Source organism: Lepus europaeus, chromosome 11 (assembly GCF_033115175.1).
Source record: "Lepus europaeus isolate LE1 chromosome 11, mLepTim1.pri, whole genome shotgun sequence".
In the NCBI taxonomy this organism is placed as follows: Eukaryota; Metazoa; Chordata; class Mammalia; order Lagomorpha; family Leporidae; genus Lepus; species Lepus europaeus.
Window position 1 is genome coordinate 72,113,190 of NC_084837.1, and position 19,383 is coordinate 72,132,572.

Here is a 19,383-nt window from a genome sequence, read left to right on the forward strand (position 1 = left end):
TGTCTGATCATGTCATCATAAGCAGTACATGCTTTTGAGGAATGAGGACCCTAAAATCTTGTCCTAATTGCATTTGAACCAAGTATTGTGCTAAAGAAACAATATAGATAGCAGTCACTAAAGGGCTCAAATTAAGAAACGAACTTCTGGGGCTAATGTTGTGGCATAGCCAGTTGAGCCTCCATCAATGACCCTGGCAATCCATATGGGTGCTGGTTCAAGTCTCCGCTGCTCTAGTTCTAATCTAGCTCACTGCTAATGCAGCTGGGAAAGCAGTGGAAGTGCTTGGGCCCCCACACCTGTGTGGGAGACCTAGATGGAGTTCCAGGCTCCTCACTTTGGCAGCCCTGGCTGTTGTGACGATTTGGGGAATGAAGCAGCGGATGAAAGATCTCTTATTCTCTCTCTGTAACTCTGCCTTTCAAATCAATAAAGAAATCTTAAAAAAAAAAAAAAAGAACTTCCAAGAACTGGGATCATTGAGGATTAGAAGTTGACTCTTGAAGGAAGAAAGGCCAACATAAAAAGAGTATACTGTTGGCCGGCGCCAGCACACCAGGTTCTAGGCCCAGTCGGGGCACCGGATTCTGTCCTGGTTACCCCTCTTCCAGGCCAGCTCTCTGCTATGGCCCGGGAAGGCAGTGGAGGATGGCCCAAGTCCTTGGGCCCTGCACCCGCATGGGAGACCAGGAGAAGCACCTGGCTCCGGGCTTCAGATCAGCACAATGCGCCAGCTGCAGCGGCCATTGGAGGGTGAACCAACGGCAAAAAGGAAGACCTTTCTCTCTGTCTCTCTCTCTCACTGTCTACTCTGCCTGTCCAAAAAAACAAAAAGTATACTGTAGATGGGAAGAAGCTTTGTCTTTTTCTAGCTGCATTGAATTTTCCCCTCCTTGTAACTTCCTAGTGACTGGAGTCATGTTTATATAAGTGTGGCAGTGTATTGCTGGCGTATTACAGCTGGATTAAGACATTTGTGACCAGAAGCCCTATTATTTCTTATCTTCAAAGCAGGGAGATTCGAAGTAGCCAGTCTCTGAGCTGTTGAAGGTCTTTTTTTACTTTCAGTTAGGAGATAATGTTGCTTGCTCCAGAATGTAAAGCAGTACACTGCATTTTTGCATCAAGAAAGTCTTGCTTCTATAAAAGGATCAGTGTACTTAATTGATTTATATTCTTATTTTATCACAGACAGGTAACAAACCATTCCCCATGCAACACTGATTTTTGGACCACACTTGCAGTAGAATTGCTGTAGTGGGAGACATTCTTACTTTTTTGTATTGTAATTTATAGTAAGAAAAACATTTACATTTTGACCCAGTGTTATATATATTCATACACATTCATAGCTGAGACAAGTTTTACAAAATGTATGTTACATACTCCAATATTTTCTGTTATATTTTATGTATTTCTCTAAAAACACTGATTGTGACTTACATATTTTAAGGACGCTGCTCTCAAGCATCTGGTGTATTGCTGGGCCCTTAGTAGTTACTCAGGAAATAGCAGAAGTTTTAACAGTGACTAAGTCTTATGAGAGTTCAGTCTTCTTAATACTTGGTTTGTTTTTAAACATTATTTCATCAATACTTAGATGTCTGTGGCATTTTACAGTGAATGCAGAGTGGATTATATGAGATTTCAGGCAGCCAGAAAATACGGTAATGAGTACTGCTGCTACCTAAAGGGCAGAGATGGGTAGGAATGATGGGTGGCCAACAGAAGCAGTCTTGGCTTTTCTTGGCACCTTGGCAGTGTTTGGTGTGAAGCCCTGGTTGAGATATCAGGACCAGCTTGATTGGCTGCAAACCTCAGTTTTTGCTTTTTTTTTTTTTTTTTTTTTAAATTTTTTATGATTTAAGTCATCTAATCTGTTTCTCTTTGGAAGGTTCAGAAAGATGTCAAAGAGTGAGGGGAGGGGATATTCTCCATTTTCTCATGCTTTTAACTCATTTTCAGCACTGTCTGGATTTTACTTTTGATCATGACTGTTTGATTAAAATTAGAGGTCTTTTTAAAATTTTTGAATTTGTTTGAGAGGCAGAGAGTGCATATGGGGGTATTCCCATCTGCTAGTTCACTCCTCCAAATGCCTCCAACAGTTGGGACTGGAGCCAGGAGCTCAGAATACAATCTAGGTTCTCCATGTGGTGGCAGAAACTCCATTTGAGCTATCACCACCATCTCCCGAGGTCTGCACTGATGGGAACCTCGAGTCAGAAGCTGGAGCCAGGAATTGAACCTAGGCACTCTGATGTGGGATGTGGACTAGATGACCTCTCCTTAAAGCTGGAGTTCTTAGTGTTCGTCATGTTTACACTCTTAAAAAATATTTTTTCTTCCTATAAGAACTAATTTTTCTTTTGTATTCTTAGTTATTTTATTACAGTCTCTTTCGAAGTATAACATAGTTTTAAAAGGTTATATTTTGGCTTAGATCTAAACATATAGATTCCATAAATAACTTCTTTAGTTATTGAATATTTTAACTATCAATGAGTTTGTTGGTGTTTGTTTTGTTTTGTTTATTTTGGTCACTTGCAAACAAAGAAGCAATGGTGAATTCAGTCAATCTGACCTTCATTTTATGTAATCTCTGTTGAGATTTCTTCAATGGCAAAATGCAGCAGAATGTCTTACCAAAAATTTAGCACATTAAATTTCACATACATTCAGGTTGGATATCTAGCCTTTGCTTTCTCATTTCTAGGAGAAAATGCCTTTTATCTTCTCTTTGACTTTTGCAGAATGTGTGCGATTATAGAAGCTAAACTAGTAATTAAAACAATGCTAAAATATTTTTTACCACTAGGCATTATTTGACAGTGTAACATATAATTGAGTTAATAAAAATAGAAGCCATTGTTGTCCTTTGACATTATCAGAGAAAATTGTCACTTATTTGGACTGTTCTCAAAAATCAAATAAGAACATAAAAGTTATGTTTTTAAAAAGTATATTCTTTATCCTTGTTACAACTTTGGTAACATCGTGTTGTTCCTGTACTTTTCCTCCCTGTGTCTACTCATTTGCCAAGTCTTGTCATTCTACCTTTGCAGTGTCTCTTGTATCTGCCTCCTCCATTCCATGACTCTGTCCTAGATCTGACCTTCATCATCTTTCCCTAAGATCATTGCATTAGATAACTATGGTGTTTTTCCCATCTCCAGTCTCTTAAAGCCTAAAGGTGATGCTTGCTAGATTGTATGACATAGCTGCTTTTTCAGAACCCAACTGTACCTTTAGAGCAAAGTAAGTGCTTTAGTGTGACATTCAGGGCCTTCTGTTATCTCTTACGAGATTCTCTTTTCAGACTTCACTGCCTAGTAGATCCTTGTTCATCCTTTCTAGTGACTAATCCTCAAGGCTGCTTTTACACATAGCCTACCTTTACAACTTAAATTTCCTAGTGGTTTGTATTGAAATTCAAAGAATGATATTGTTCTGCAGGTATGAGGAAATCCAAGGGATTCCTAGCCTTCTCTTTAACCAAGGTCTCAGTTTGATGGTACGTTTTTGTTCAATTAGCTACCTTACTAGGACATAGTTAATGGCCGTTGATCCATGTGGGAGTGATGGTGTGGTTCAGAGACTCTTCCCTGTCACTACAGTTTTAGACACAGGACCCAGAATGGAGGATACAGTATAAAGAGTTTGCATGTGAAAACATTGTTTCTAAATGCATAGATTTAAAACTGCAGACTAGTGTTTGACCAAGTATAGATAGAGAAAAGTGAAAATAATAAAAGTGTGATTTTTAGAGAAAAAATGGTTTGGTGACTTAAGATTATGGCAGAGACATAGAAGTGATAAGTACCAAAAAATCACAAAGTGTTAGTATTTAATATGAACTGTGACTAGAATCAAAGCAAATTGGGGTGGTTTTGGAGTTTCACATAGGTGAACAGAGAAAGGCCTTTAACTTAGAGTTGTCCTTTACTTAACTTTTAGGATTAGGTGTTCATTTTCTGCTCATCTAATAATAATGAACTGATAGAATCAAGAAGAGAATGGAAAGAAATGATAGAAAACACTTTAAAGTTGTAATTATTAAATTTTATCAAAGTATTTTTCTATTCAAATTGTACTTTTTACAACTGAAAGTCTTATTTATGTTTAATTGGGCTCCTGAGGTTTTTATTTGGTCACACAATCTTGCCAAATATTCACACCAAAAGTTGTGTGTACCCCTGATTTGTCCTATCTACAGGAATCCCTATATTTGTACACACATAGGCATAGCTGGTACATACCTAGCCATTCTGCCTCTTGTGTTGAATTTCTTTACTACCTGCTCCATTTTCCTGATCAGAGTTTGTCAGAGCATGCAAAGAAATAAGAGTCTCATGAAATATTGTATACCTTTTCATTGTAACCAGAAATTCGAGGGTGTATTCTGCCACAAACAGAAATGTCTCATTTGTCCCCAGCTGTCTGTATAGCATGGTCAAGGCCACCCTCTCTCCTAATGTCTATGTATCTGTTTATCTTTCTTTTAATATATATGTTTGAAAGGCATAACAAAAGAGAAGGAGAGAGAGAGATAATTGACTGCTGGTTTACTCATTAAAGATGAGTAAATATAGCTGCAACAGCCAAGTTTGGGTCAAGCCAAAGTCAGAGCCAGGAACTCCATCCTGGTCTCCCACATGGGTGGCAGGGCCCACGTACTTGGCCCATCTTCTGCTGTTTCCCAGGCACATTAGCAAGAAGCTGGTTCAGAAGTGGACTGAAACGCCAGTGATTACTACAGTATGGGTTATGGGTGTTGAGAGTAACAGCTTAAGCCACTGCAGCACAGTGCTGGCCCCAACTTTTAAAACAGATACCTCTTCTTTCTTCACATTATGATCATTGCATAAATCCCATACTCTGTAATATTAAATCTCTGGGTTTTTTTTTGTTTTTTTTGTTTTTTGTTTTTTTTTTTTTTTTTTTTGACAGGCAGAGTGGATAGTGAGAGAGAGAGAGAGAGAAAGAAAGGTCTTCCTTTTTGCCGTTGGTTCACCCTCCAATGGCTGCTGTGGCCGGCGCATCGCGCTGATCCGAAGCCAGGAGCCAGGTGCTTCTCCTGGTCTCCCATGCGGGTGCAGGGCCCAAGGACTTGGGCCATCCACCACTGCCTTCCCGGGCCATAGCAGAGAGCTGGCCTGGAAGAGGGGCAACCAGGATAGAATCCGGCGCCCCATCTGGGTCTAAAACCCAGTGTGCCGGCGCCGCAAGGCGGAGGATTAGCCTGTTAAGCCACGGCGCCAGCCTAAATCTCTGGTTTTAAGAAAAAACAGTATATATGTGTATGTATATAATGTCTACATTTGAGTGAATGCATAATGTTTTTTAAACATTATAAAAAGAAAAAAAAAACCTCTGATTCCAAGGAGAGTGTTTGATGTAGTGGTTAAGACATCTCTTGGGATGCCTACATCAGATATTGGAGTGCCTGGGTTTGAATCCTGGCTCTGCTTTCAGTTCCAGCTTCCTGCTAATGCATACTCTGGGAGACAGTGGTAATGACTTAAGGGGTTGAGTCCCTGCCACTTACATGATTGAATTCTGGACTCTTGACTTTGGCCTGACCCAGCCCTGGCTGTTGCAGGCGCTTGGGGGGTGAACCAGTGATGGAAGACCTCTGTTTCTTTCTCTCTTTGTCTTTTTTATTTTCCAAAAAAAAAAAAAAAAAAAAAAAAAAAAAAGACTTACATATTTATTTCTTTAAAAAGCAGAAAAACAGAGAAAAAGGTCTTTCCTCTGCTGATTCACTCCCCTAAAAGGCCACAATAGCCAGGGCTGACCAGGCTGAAGCCAGAAGCCCGGAGCCTGGAACTGCATCCGGATCTCCTATGTGAGTGGCAGGGGCCAATCTACTTGGGTCATCATTCACTGCCTTCCCAGGCACATTAGTCGGAAGCTGCATCAGAAGCAGAGGAGTTAGGACTTGAACTGGCACTCCAGTATGGGGTGGCAGTGTTGCAGGTGGCAGCTTAACCTGCTCTACCACAACATCAATCCCCTCTCTACCTTTTAAATATGAAAAAAATTTCGATAAAAATTGATATCAATATAAAAAGTACTTCTAGATGAACTTTTATTTTTTATTTTATTAAGTTTTATATATTTGGGGGGGCCAGTGCTGTGGTATAGTAGGTTAGGACTCTGCCTGTGGCACTAGCATCCCCTGTGGGCACCAGTTGAAGTCCCAGCTGCTCCACTTCCCAACCAGCTCTCTTCTAGTGGCCTGGGAAAGCAGTGGGAAATGGCTCAAGTGTTTGGTCCCATGCACCCATGTGGGAGACCCAGAAGAACCTCCAGGCTCCTGGTTTGGATCGGCCCAGCTCTTTCCGGAACAGCCAATGGGGAAGTGAACCAGCGGATGGAAGACCTCTCTCTTTCTCTCCCCTTCTCCCTATCTGTATCTCTACCTGTAAAATAAATAAGTAAATCTTAAAAAAAAAAAAATATTTATTTGAAAAGCAGAGTTACAGCCAGCGCCGTGGCTCAATAGGCTAATCCTCCGCCTGCGGCACTGGCACCCCAGGTTCTAGTCCCGGTTTGGGCGCTGGATTCTGTCCTGGTTGCTCCTCTTCCAGTCTAGCTCTCTGCTGTGGCCCGGGAGTACAGTGGAGGATGGCCCAGGTCCTTGGGCCCTGCACCCGCATGGGAGACCAGGGGAAGTACCTGGCTCCTGGCTTCGGATCAGCGCGGTGCGCCGGCCACAGCAGCCATTGGAGGGTGAACCAATGGCAAAAGGAAGACCGTTCTCTCTGCTCTCTCTCACTGTCCACTCTGCCTGTCAAAAATAAAAAATAAATAAATAAAAAAAAGAAAGAAAAGGCCGGCGCCGCGGCTCAACAGGCTAATCCTCTGCCTTGCGGCGCCGGCACACTGGGTTCTAGTCCCGGTCGGGGCACCGGATTCTGTCCCGGTTGCCCCTCTTCAGGCCAGCTCTCTGCTGTGGCCAGGGAGTGCAGTGGAGGATGGCCCAAGTGCTTGGGCCCTGCACCCGCATGGGAGACCAGGATAAGCACCTGGCTCCTGCCATCGGATCAGTGCAGCGCGCCAACCGCAGCGGCCATTGGAGGGTGAACCAACGGCAAAGGAAGACCTTTCTCTCTGTCTCTCTCTCACTGTCCACTCTGCCTGTCAAAAAAAAAAAAAAAAAAAGGAAAGAAAAAGAAAAAAAGGCAGAGTTAGAAATCTTCAGTTAGCTGGTTCACTTCCCAAATGGCTTAATTGGCTGGGGCTGAAACAGGCTAAAGCTAGGAAGCAAGAACTCCCTCTGGGTCTCCCATGTGGGTGGCAGGGGCCCAAGTTCTTGGGCCAAGTTCCACTGCCTTCCCAGTCACATTAGCAGGGAGGTGGATCAGCAGTGGAGCAGCTGGGGGCTGGTGCTGTGGTGTAGCATGTAAAACCTCCACCTGCAGTGCCAACATCCCACATGGGTACCAGTTTGAGTTCCAGCTGCTCTGCTTCTGATCCAGCTCTCTGCTATGGCCTGGGAAGGTGGTAGAAGATGGCCCAAATCCTTGGGCCTCTGCATCCACATGGGAGACCCGGAAGAAGCTCCAGTCTTCTGGCTTCAGATCTGCCCAGGTCTGGCAAAAAGAAATGGAGCAGCTGGGCCTCAAACCGGCACTCACATGGGATGCCGGTGTCAGATAGCGGCTTAATTGGCTGTGCCACAATGCCAGCCACTGAACATTTCTCCTATTTGTGAATTATATATGTATGAATTTTAAATTTTTATGCAATTATTTGAAAGATGGAGACAGACATAAGTAGATTACCATCTGCTGGTTCGTTCCCCAGATACCTTCAACAACCAGGACTGTGTTAAGCAGAAGTCAGGAGCCAGGAACTCAATCCCAGTCTCCCCCATGGGGAGCAGGAGCCCCGCTAGTTGAACCATCACTTGCTGCATTAATGGGAAGTTGGAACCCAGAGAAGAGCCAGGATTTAAACCCAGGCCTTTTGATATGAGATATGGTCTTGCCAAGCAGTGTCTTTTTTTTTTTTTTTAATATTTTTTTTTTTTTTTCTTAATTTGAGAGAGAGTGTTACAGAGAGAAAGAGGGAGAAATTGAAGGAAAGGTCTTCCATTCAGTGGTTCACTCTCTAAATGGCTGCGACGGCCGGAGCTGGACCAATCTCGAGCTAGGAGCTTCTTTCAGGTCTCCCATGTGGGTGCAGGGGTCCAAGCACCCAGGCCCTTCTCCGCTGCCTTCCCAAGCCATAACAGAGACCTGGATTGGAAGAGGAACATCTGGGACATGGACCCCCACTGTTATGGGATACCAGCAGTTCAGGTGGAGGCTTAGCCCACTACACCACAGCCCTGGTCCCACCAAGTGGTGTCTTAACTGCTCCATCAAATGACCACCCCCATAACATATAAATGTTAATGCTGTCTTAGCAGCAGCAGAATGTTAAAGCTCTTATTCTTACTGTTAATTCTTTTGATATATAGGAACCCTAATATTTAAAACCAAATGATACAATTTATTTAATGAAAATTTGAGGGGCCGGTGCCGTGGCACACTTGGTTGATCCTCCGCCTGCAGCGCCGACATTGCATATGGGCACTGGTTCTAGTCCCAGTTGCTCCTCTTCCAGTCCAGCTCTCTGCTGTGGCCTGGGAAGATGGTGGAGGATGGCCCAAGTGCTTGGGCCCCTGCACCCAAATGGGAGACCAGGAGGAGGCACCTGACTCCTGGCTTTGCATCGGCACAGCTCTGGCTGTTGCAGCTACTTGGGGAGTGAACCAACAGAGGGAAGACCTTTCTTTCTGTTTCTTTCACTGTCTATAACTTTGCCTGTCAAATAAATAAAAATCTTAAAAAAAAAAAAAAGAAAATTTGAAAAAATACTGTTCATTTACACTCAGTATCTTGAATGTTCAACATAGGTATTCAAGATTATTTAAAATTAACCCTGTTAGCAAGGAAAGCAGCTTAGGATTTTTAAATTATTTTCGGCCGGCGCCGCGGCTCACTAGGCTAATCCTCCGCCTTGCAGCGCCGGCACACTGGGTTCTAGTCCCGGTCGGGGCACCGATCCTGTCCCGGTTGCCCCTCTTCCAGGCCAGCTCTCTGCTGTGGCCAGGGAGTGCAGTGGAGGATGGCCCAAGTGCTTGGGCCCTGCACCCCATGGGAGACCAGGAGAAGCACCTGGCTCCTGCCATCGGATCAGCGCAGTGCGCCGGCCGCAGCGCGCTACCGCGGCGGCCATTGGAGGGTGAACCAACGGCAAAAAGGAAGACCTTTCTCTCTGTCTCTCTCTCTCTCTCACTGTCCACTCTGCCTGTCAAAAAATAAATAAATAAATAAATTATTTTCATTTTATTTTAAAGATTTGTTTATTATTTGAAAGGCAGGGATTAGGAAGAGAGAGTGGGAGAGATCTTCTATCCACTGATTTAATCCCCAAATGACTACAATAGCTAGGCTGAAGCCAGGAACTCCATCCAGGTCTCCCATGAGGATAGCAGGGCCCCATCATTTCATTCACCATCTGCTGCCTTCCCAGGTGCATTAGCAGGAAACTAGATCAGAAGCAAAGCAGGCTGGATGCAAACCAGCCCTCCAGTATGGGACACTGGTCCCACAAACAGCAGCTTAACCCACTGTGCCACAATACCTGTCCCAAGTTTTGTCTTTGTAACTGTGTACTTGTTTTATTGTTGATGATGAAAATAAGTGGAATTTTGTTTATTTTGTTTCAGAGAAAAGATACGTTTACTGAAGCATAGCATTCATTGTGAAAATAAGAAAGTAAAAATTATTCATCATGCCCGCTGTGGCTTCAGTTCCTAAAGAACTCTACCTCAGTTCTTCACTTAAAGACCTCAATAAGAAGACAGAAGTTAAACCAGAGAAAATAAGCACTAAGAGGTATTTATCCTTTGCTAGTTTGATTGAATTCTACATTAATTTTCAGCTCATTTCCTTATTACTCAAGTTAAATTAATAGTTTATTTGAAAATTGAAACCACCGCATGAATAAAGTCGACCTTCTTATAGAAATTCTTAACTGTCTTACCAGAATATATGTATTTTTGCTAATATGCGTATTGTCTGCTCTCTGTACAGTATTCCAGATCATAAGAGGCAAAGAATATGAGTTCTACGGAAGGAAATTCTGCCAGAATTCATTGTTTTTTCACAAAAGTATAAAAATAATCTTAGAGATCACTTTTATTTTTGTGTATTACACATTAGATATGATGCTAGCATACTCTTTGTTTAAGAGGAGACAGATGTATTTTTTTGTCCAGTTGTCAACAAAGTACTCATTAATATTTGCCTCTTTCATAGACTTTTTTTTTTTTTTTTATTTGATGTCAGAGAAAAGGAAAGGCAGAGAGAGAGGGGGAGAGAGAGGTCTTGCATCCACTGGTTAACTCTCCAGTTGGCTGCAATGGCTGGAGCTGAGCTGATTTGAAGCCAGAAGGCAGGAGCTTCCTCCAGGCCTCCCATATGCGTGTGGGGACCCAAGGACTTGGGCTGTCTTCTGCTTTTCCAGGACATAGCAGAGAGCTGGATCAGAACTGGAGCAGCCGGGACTCAAACCAGCACCCATATGGGATGCTGGCACTGCAGGCAGCAACTTTACCCACTATACCACAGCGCCGGCCCTGAATTTCATAGATTTTTAACCTAATGATTTGTTTTGTGCATTTTGATTTTTGAAAGCATATATATAAAGATTTATTTATTTATTTGAAAGTCAGAGTTACACAGAAGGAGAAGCAGAGAGAGAAAGGTCTTCCATCCGCTAGTTCACTCCCCAGATGGCCACAACGGCCGGAGCTGTGCCTGTCTGAAGCCAGGAGCCAGGAGCTTCTTCTTTTTTTTTTTTTTTTTTTTTTTTTTTGACAGGCAGAGTGGACAGTGAGAGAGAGAGACAGAGAGAAAGGTCTTCCTTTTTGCCGTTGGTTCACCCTCCAATGGCCGCCGCAGCTGGCGTGCTACGGCCTGCGCACCACGTTGATCCCATGGCAGGAGCCAGGTGCTTCTCCTGGTCTCCCATGGGGTGCAGGGCCCAAGCACTTGGGCCATCCTCCACTGCACTCCCTGGCCACAGCAGAGAGCTAGGAGCCAGGAGCTTCTTCCAGGTCTCCACACGCGTGCAGGGGCCCAAGGACTTGGGCCATCTTGTACTGCTTACCCAGGCCATAGCAGAGAGCTGGACGGGAAGTGGAGCAGCCAAGACTCGAACTGGCTCCCATATGGGATGCTGGCACTGCAGGCGGCTTTACCCACTATGCCACAGCGCCAGCCCCGGCATGCATATATTTTTAATCTTTTATACATTTTCATTTTATTTGAAAGGTAGAGAGACAGAGTGGGGAGGAAAAGAGTCAGAGAGAGATCTTCAGTCCACTAATTTGTTCCACAGATGCCCACAACAGCCAGGGCTGTGCCAGGATGAGGCCAGAAGATGGGAATTCATTCTGGTTCTCCGCGTGAGCCTGCGTTGGTCTCAGGGAACAAGGACTTGTGCTGTCACCAGCTGCCTCCCAGCGTGCATTCGTTAGCAGGAGATAGACTCAGAAGCAGACCTGGGAGTTGAACTCACTCTCCAACGTGGGGTGTAGGCATCCTGAGTGTCATCTTACCCACTGCACCAAACCCCTCCTTCCCCGCCCCACCTGCCACAGAAGGCATATATTCTATATATATTCTCTTTCTCTCTCTCTATATATATATATATTTTTTTTTCTATATATGCCTATATATCTCTATATAGAGATTTCAAAACCCATCCTGAGATAAAGTCTAATGGTGATGAACATATACTTTTGGAAAAGCAGAGACTAGTGGGCCGGCGCCATGGCATAGTAGATTAAGTCTTTGTCTGTGGTGGTGGTATCCCATATGGGTACTGGTTCAAGTCTCCGCTGCTCCAGTTCCAATTTAGCTCCCTGCTAATGGCCTGGGAAAGCAGTGGAAGATGGCCCAAGTGCTTGGACCCCTCCACCCATATGAGAGACCAAGAAGCAGCTCCTGGCTTTGAATCAGCCCAGCTCCAGCTGTTGCAGTCATTTCAGGGAGTGAACCAGTGGATGGATGACCCCTCTCTCTTTCTCACTGTCTATAAATCTGCCTCTCAAATAAATAAACCTTTTAAAAAAGAGAATATAATTTTGCTAAAAATGGGATATCATTAAAATAACTTGGTAGTTTTATTTCTGATAAAGACAGGAGACAGTATGAGAACTTTTCCTCTGAATTTATTTTGCTAACCAAGGGGAATATTTAGAGATAAGTAAGTAGCCATTTTTATTAATAGAGTTGGAAATAAGAATTTTGGAAAGAAAGGTAGTCCTCCAAAAAGTGACCTAAATGAAAGATCTCTGCAAGTGAGTTCCCAGTGGAAAGAATGGGCCATCAAAGAAGGAGGTAGCTTTCTCTGAAGGGAGGAGAGACCTTCCACTTTGAATAGGGCCTTGTCTAAATAAGGTCAGAGTTTGTGAACTCAAGAGGCTTCCATAGCCTTGGCAGCTCATGACAAGAGCCTCGAGTGATTACTGACGTCATAAATAAGCGTGTCAGTTGTTAAATCAACAGCAGAAGTCACTGTGCACTTACTCCCCATGTAGGATGTCTGTCCTTAATGTGTTGTACTATGTGAATTAACGGTAAAACTAGTGTTCAAACAGTACTTTATACTTTGTGTTTCTATGTGGGTGCAATCTGTTTAAATCTTTACTTAGTATATACTAAATTGATCTTCTGTATATAAAGATAATTAAAAATGAATCTTAATGAAGAATGGGATGGGAGAGGGAGTAGGAGATGGGATGGTTTGCGGGTGGGAGGGTGGTTATGGGGGGGAAACTGCTACAATCCAAAAGTTGTACTTTCGAAATTTATATTTATTAAATGAAAGTTTTCTTTAAAAAAAAAAAAAGGTAGTCCTAGCTAGCTATATTCCCCAGACTTGAGGGAAGCAGATTTTAGAGGTCAGCAGCAAAGTAGATATTCCACGACTGAAGATAAATAGGAGGTTTTGAAAAAAAATTATATGTATGATACCAAATGAACCAATGAAGAGGAATCTAAAGAAAACTATGATTGCATAGAAATATTTTAATTAGTCATTTTCTAAAGAAAGTATACATAAGGTACAAGGGAAACACATCACAGATGACAAGAGAGAGGTAGAAACTTTAAAGGAAGTCACAAAGAAAAATCCTATAACGAACTGATATTTCTAAACATGACTAAGGACAAAATGGGATTTTACAAAAATTAAGAGATCTTTTTTGAGGGGCAGGAATAGTTAAGAGGGGAATTGGCCTACTTCTTGGATTGTAATGTCTGTTGGGTAACAGAGAAAATAACCAGAATTCCTGTTGAATGATTTTCACATATGAAACAATAAGAAAAGAAAAGCTATCTTTAAGCTTCCCCAAAGCTTAAAGACAGAAAAGTCTTTAAAGTGAGATCTGAAGTCATTCCTTTCTAGCAGTGTCTGTTTATCTCTAAAACTACCTTCATCCCAGAGGAAGTGATATGTATAAATTGGTTGAGTCCAAATTTATGTCTAATTTTGTATTCTGAAGCAGTATAACCTAAACCATAAAATTCACTTTGTTGATTATCTGTGGACTTTATAAATACATGATGTATATTTTTTCCAGCTGTAAAGTATTTTAATTTTTTTCTCTAATTTTTAAGTTACGTGCACAGTGCCCAGAAGATCTTCAAGGCAGCAGAAGAATGCAGGTTAGATCGTGACGAGGAAAGGGCTTATGTACTATATATGAAATTTGTGACTGTTTATAATCTCATCAAAAAAAGACCTGATTTCAAACAGCAGCAGGTACTTCTTATTTTGTGAATTTATTTGTTATTTTTGCATAATGGAATTACTAACTTCCTCTAAAAGATAACAGTACAATTTAGATCACATTATACAGCATCAAGTTCAAACTTTTATATAGATAGAAAAACCAAACTAAAGATAGTTTCATTATTTGCAAGTGTGTGTGTACTTGTACACACACTGTTAAGTTCTCTGGGATTAGAGCAACATACAGACTCATAATTTGCTTTCTGTTGTAGTAGTCACTGCTAGAGCAGATGGAAGGATTGAGCTTACATAAGCATTCAGTAAGCCAACTTTTTTATTGTATTTCTAAAATGGAAGGCCTAGTCACTTGCGTTTTTATGTGACAGCTTTCTATACTTGATTGATATTATGGCTTTATTAAAGATTTGTTTATAAAATTAATATTAATCGCCTTCAGGATATATTTATTTTGTTGTTATTATTGTTCTTGTATCTAATCCTTTAAACAGATGCTGTTCCTTGATGAAGCCATGGGAAAGGAGGGAGGGCAAGGATGGTAGATGATTAGAGAAAACTGATGACTAGGATGAGTGTTGGTAGAGAAAATGATTGCATTTCTCTTGTACCAGAAACAGGCAGAAGAAGGATGTGGAGGCTGCATTAGGAACAGGGAAGAATGTTGTGTTGGTTATTTCACCTTTACTTAGAAATAGTATTGCTATTGGACATTCATAGCTAACCGCTGTCTATAGATTTCTTACATGATAGAGAAGCCATTCTTGAAATATTATGAGTTTCCTTTGTTCTCTGGTTGTTTCTTCTCACCAGCAAAATTATACTACTGATAACTACTGGGGTTTAGATCCAGCTTTGGGAAGGGAGAGAGAGAGATTTAGCATATGGAGGCTCACCTATTCATGTGTCCACAAATGACTGGATTAGTCCTGCCCTGGGAGAAACATCATTTAACATTCTTGGGCATAATTATTTGCAGATAAGAGACAGTCTTCTCTAAATTCAAACAAATTTTTACAGGTTCTTAGAAATCTGTTCAAGTAGAACTGTTTAAAAGAAAGTATATACTGACCGGCGCCACGGCTTAATAGGCTAATCTCCGCCTGTGGCGCTGGCACACTGGGTTCTAGTCCCGGTCGGGGCACCGGATTCTGTCCCGGTTGCCCCTCTTCCAGGCCAGCTCTCTGCTGTGGCCAAGGAGTGCAGTGGAGGATGGCCCAAGTCCTTGGGCCCTGCACCCCATGGGAGACCAGGAGAAGCACCTGGCTCCTGGCTTCGGATCAGCGTGGTGTGCTGGCCGCAGCGTGCCATCCGCGGCGGCCATTGGAGGGTGAACCAACGGCAAAAAGGAAGACCTTTCTCTCTGTCTCTCTCTCTCACTGTCCACTCTGCCTGTCAAAAAAAAGAAAAGAAAGTATATGCTAAGGTCAGCATTTTTAAAATATTGGAAATTTGGATAACCAGTTTTTTTGTTTTTAAGATTTATTTATTTGAAAGGCAGAGTTACAGAGAGGCAGAGGCAGAGAGAAGTCTTCCATCCATTGGTTCACTTCTCAAATGGCTGCAACAGCTAGAGCTGGACCAATCCAAAGTCAGGAGCCAGGAGCTTCTTCTAGGTCTCCCACACGGGTGCAGGGGCCCAAGGACTTGGGCCATCTTCCACTGCTTTCCCAGGCCATAACAGAGAGCTGGATTGAAAGTGGAGCAGCTGGGACTCTAGATACCCATATGGGAATGCCAGCACTGCAGGGGGTGGCTTAGCCTGCTGTGCCACAGCACTGGCCTCATAACCAGTTGTTTTGATGTTTGTTTTGTCTGTTGTGGCAGGTTTTGTCTGTGTTTTTAATGTATTTGCTTACTTTCTGTTTTATTTTTAGAAGTTAGGAGTCTTTTTTAGTTTATTTAGGTTGAGAATATTTCTATAGCTTAGTTTTCCTGTTTGAGAAGGTTAGGAATACATTTTTAATGAAGAGATTTTTAGATTTCTACGGAGTATCTGTTAGGTGTCCAAAAGGAATTTTTAGTGAAAGTGGCCAAAGTTGAGGTGCGGAAGCCTCTGCAAAGGCTCAGGTAACCCAGGCTGTTCTTCATATGCTGCAGCAGTTCAGTTCCTGGTTTCCAGCAAAAGGATGATTTCAGTTTGCTCTGTCTAGGGTATCTCATCTGCTCTTTGTTAGAACTGTTTTTGTTTTGTTTTGGTTTGGTTTGTTTGGTTCAGTCTCTCTGTTCTTCAAATGCGTAATGTATTGAATTTGCAAACTAGATGTTTTGTAGTTTTTACTTTTTTAAGATTTATTATTTGAAAGGCAGACTGACAGAGACAAGGATAGACTTTCCATGTGCTATTTCACTCCCCAAATGAAAATAAATCATTGAGCTGATTTTACTAACTACTGTCAGATCAAATCAACCTTGATTTGAAAATCTCTGAATATAGTAGTGTTTTTTTGATCATTATACTTGTTTTGTGCAAACCTTTGTGTTTTTGTTTTTGTTTTTTTTTCTTTTTGACAGGCAGAGTGGATAGTGAGAGAGAAAGACAGAGAGAAAAGTCTTCCTTTTTGCCATTGGTTCACCCTCCAATGGCCGCTGTGGCCGGCGCATCGTGCTGATCCGAAGCCAGGAGCCAGGTGCTTCTCCTGGTCTCCCATGGGGTGCAGGGCCCAAGGACTTGGGCCATCCTCCACTGCCTTCCCGGGCCATAGCAGAGAGCTGGCCTGGAAGAGGGGCAACCGGGATAGAATCCGGCGCCCTAACCGGGACTAGAACCCAGTGTGCCAGCGCCACAAGATGGAGGATTAGCCTGTTAAGCCACGGCACTGGCCAAACCTTTGTTTTTAAGATTGGTTTTCTACTGGTGATTTCTGCTGTTTGGTTTCTAGTTATTCAAGGTTTCCTGAAGTTTAAAACTTGCTTTAAGGGTTAAAAGTGTTTCGTCTGTAGCCAATGGCAGGAAAAATAGTTTATAACACTTAAACAAACTAACAGAAAACCCCATGTTTATCTATACAGAATTTGCTTTACTGCTTCTGAGTCTAGAGGAAGAAAAACTAGGTACATGTTTGGAAAAAGTATATTTTGTTCTTGAAAGCTTTGTTCTTTTTGATGCTTATTCATAAACAGTAAGAATGGTATTCACATTTCTTCTTAGTATCTTATAAATAAGTAAAATGGGCTATCTAGTGGATTTTATTTTAGCATACTAATAGTATGAAGAGATACTTTCGTAACATTTGCATTCCTTGTAGATTCATGTAGATGACGAGTTTAAAAAAATACTTAAACTATGTTTTTCATCTGAACCTGCCAGGACTTAATGTTTTTGGTATTAGTGCTATGTGCAATGCCCAGTACTAACAGAGCTGGATGGTTTTCCTATAATTTTAGGACTACTTTCATTCAATACTTGGACCTGCAAACATCAAGAAAGCTATTGAAGAAGCCGAAAGACTCTCTGAAAGCCTTAAACTAAGGTACATACATTATGATGAAATTTTAAAGGAATGTAAATTTAGAAGACAGAACTAACACTTAGAATTTTCCCACTTAATGACACATAATATCTCAGTTCCTAGAAAATAGTCTTATATGTATTAACTGAGACACGAAAATTAAAATTAATGTTGTATCATTTATTTTATGTTCGTGTGTTGTCATTCTTTTCTATTGAAATTTTTTAAATGTTTGGAATAGTAGATTGTTAAGGAAAGCATTGGTAGAATAAGAGCTTAGGTTAAATTTTTTTTGGGTAATTTACAGTATTTCTAACAGTATTCCTCAGAAAAATTTATTTTTTCATATGCCCCATGTTGTATTGTGCTACTAGATATTGGTCTTGTGGGAATGAATTATTTATTGTTACTTTTGATTTGTATGGAGTTGGAGAAGTTACTTTAAAAAAAAAGTATTTCTGATACTTGCTGTGAGTAGTTTACAAGACTTATAAAATAATTACAAATTAAAAGCAGTGTATTTGAATATTTACTGATTAGTCATTCTTTAAATTTACATTGTGAACAACATAATGCCTTCATGTAGATCTCAGTAGATAAATTTTCTGCCCATACTTACAGCGTGAAAATTATTAATGGGTAAATCCAAAAGAATTCCTAGTAATATGGTACAGGAGGAGAAAACAGTGGAATTGGTTTCGGGTGCTACAGGGTGCCCAGGTTAATTAGTGGAAAAGAGCAAACCAGAGACTTATGATGCAAATAACAGGCAGAAGAGAACAACCATAAGGTTTAATCAGGTTGACATATTTCTGCACTAGTTTGAACTTTTTTTTTTTTAACCTCAGAGTGTTACAATGCCACTTGTCTTTAAAAATATTCTTTTTTTTTTTTTTTTTTTTTTTTTTTTGACAAGCACAGTTAGAGAGAGAAAGGTCTTCCTTTTTCTATTGGTTCACCCCCCAAGTGGCCGCCACAGCTGGTGCTCTGCGCTGATCCGAAGCCAGGAGCCAGGTGCTTCCTCTTGGTCTCCCATGCGGGTGCAGGGCCCAAGGACCTGGGCCATCCTCCACTGCATTCCCGGGGCATAGCAGAGAGCAACCGGGACTAGAACCCGGGGTGCCGGCGCTGCAGACAGAGGATTAGCCTAGTGAGCCATGGCGCCAGCCAAAAATATTCTTTTTAAAACAAAAAGTTTGAAATATTTTTGAAGGCCAAAGATAACAAAAATCTGAGTTCAGGTGGTAGAATTATAGATGGTACTTCTGTTTTAAAACATTTACTATTAGCCGGCGCCACAGCTCACTAGGCTAATCTCCGCCTTGCGGCACCGGCACACCGGGTTCTAGTCCCGGTCGGGGCACCGGATTCTGTCCTGGTTGCCCCTCTTCCAGGCCAGCTCTCTGCTGTGGCCAATGAGTGCAGTGGAGGATGGCTCAAGTGCTTGGGCCCTGCACTTGCATGGGAGGCCAGGAGAAGCACCTGGCTCCTGCCATCGGATCAACGTGGTGCGCCGGCAGCAGTGTGCCAGCCGCGGCGGCCATTGGAGGGTGAACCAACGGCAAAAAGGAAGACCTTTCTCTCTGTCTCTCTCTCTCACTGTCCACTCTGCCTGTCAAATAAAACAAAACAAAACAAAAAAAAAAAACAACATTTACTATTGATGTTTTACTGTGTTTGCAATAAAAGAGAGAGGGAAAGCTTGTGGCAAATTAAACACATAACGATTCACATATAATTTATCCAGGAGGATAAATGTTTTTATAACTCCTCTTAAAGTTTATTTGAGAGGCTGAGAGAAAGAGCTCCAATTCACTGATCCAGTCCCCAAATGCTCACAACAGCTAACACTAGGAGCCAGAAACTCAATCCAGGTCTGTCATGTGGGTGGCAGAAATCCAGTTACTTGAGTCATCACCACGTCTCCCATGGTCTGCATTAAGAGGAAGCTAGAATTAGGAGTGGGAGTAGGACTCAAACTCAGGAGCTTCGATGTGGAATGCAGGGGTCTCAACCTACATCTTAACTGGCAGCCTAACGTCTGCCTCTACAACTATTTTTAATCCCCATAACTGTAACTGGTCACAGGGCACAAGGAACCTTGATTATAGGATTT

At 42.0% G+C, this 19,383-nt stretch overlaps 1 protein-coding gene across 6 annotated transcripts in view; it reads left to right on the forward strand.

Annotated features, from left to right (window-relative positions):
• The window catches only part of USP8 (ubiquitin specific peptidase 8), a 147,681-nt gene that overhangs the window by 63,935 nt on the left and 64,363 nt on the right, over positions 1-19,383 (forward strand). For all 6 annotated transcript variants that reach the window (XM_062205892.1, XM_062205896.1, XM_062205895.1 and 3 more), the window contains 3 exons: positions 9,725-9,893; positions 13,686-13,830; positions 17,203-17,288. In XM_062205892.1, the coding sequence (XP_062061876.1) occupies positions 9,790-9,893; positions 13,686-13,830; positions 17,203-17,288 (335 nt within the window). In that variant the 5' untranslated portion in view covers positions 9,725-9,789. The remainder of the gene's footprint in view (positions 1-9,724; positions 9,894-13,685; positions 13,831-17,202; positions 17,289-19,383) is intronic.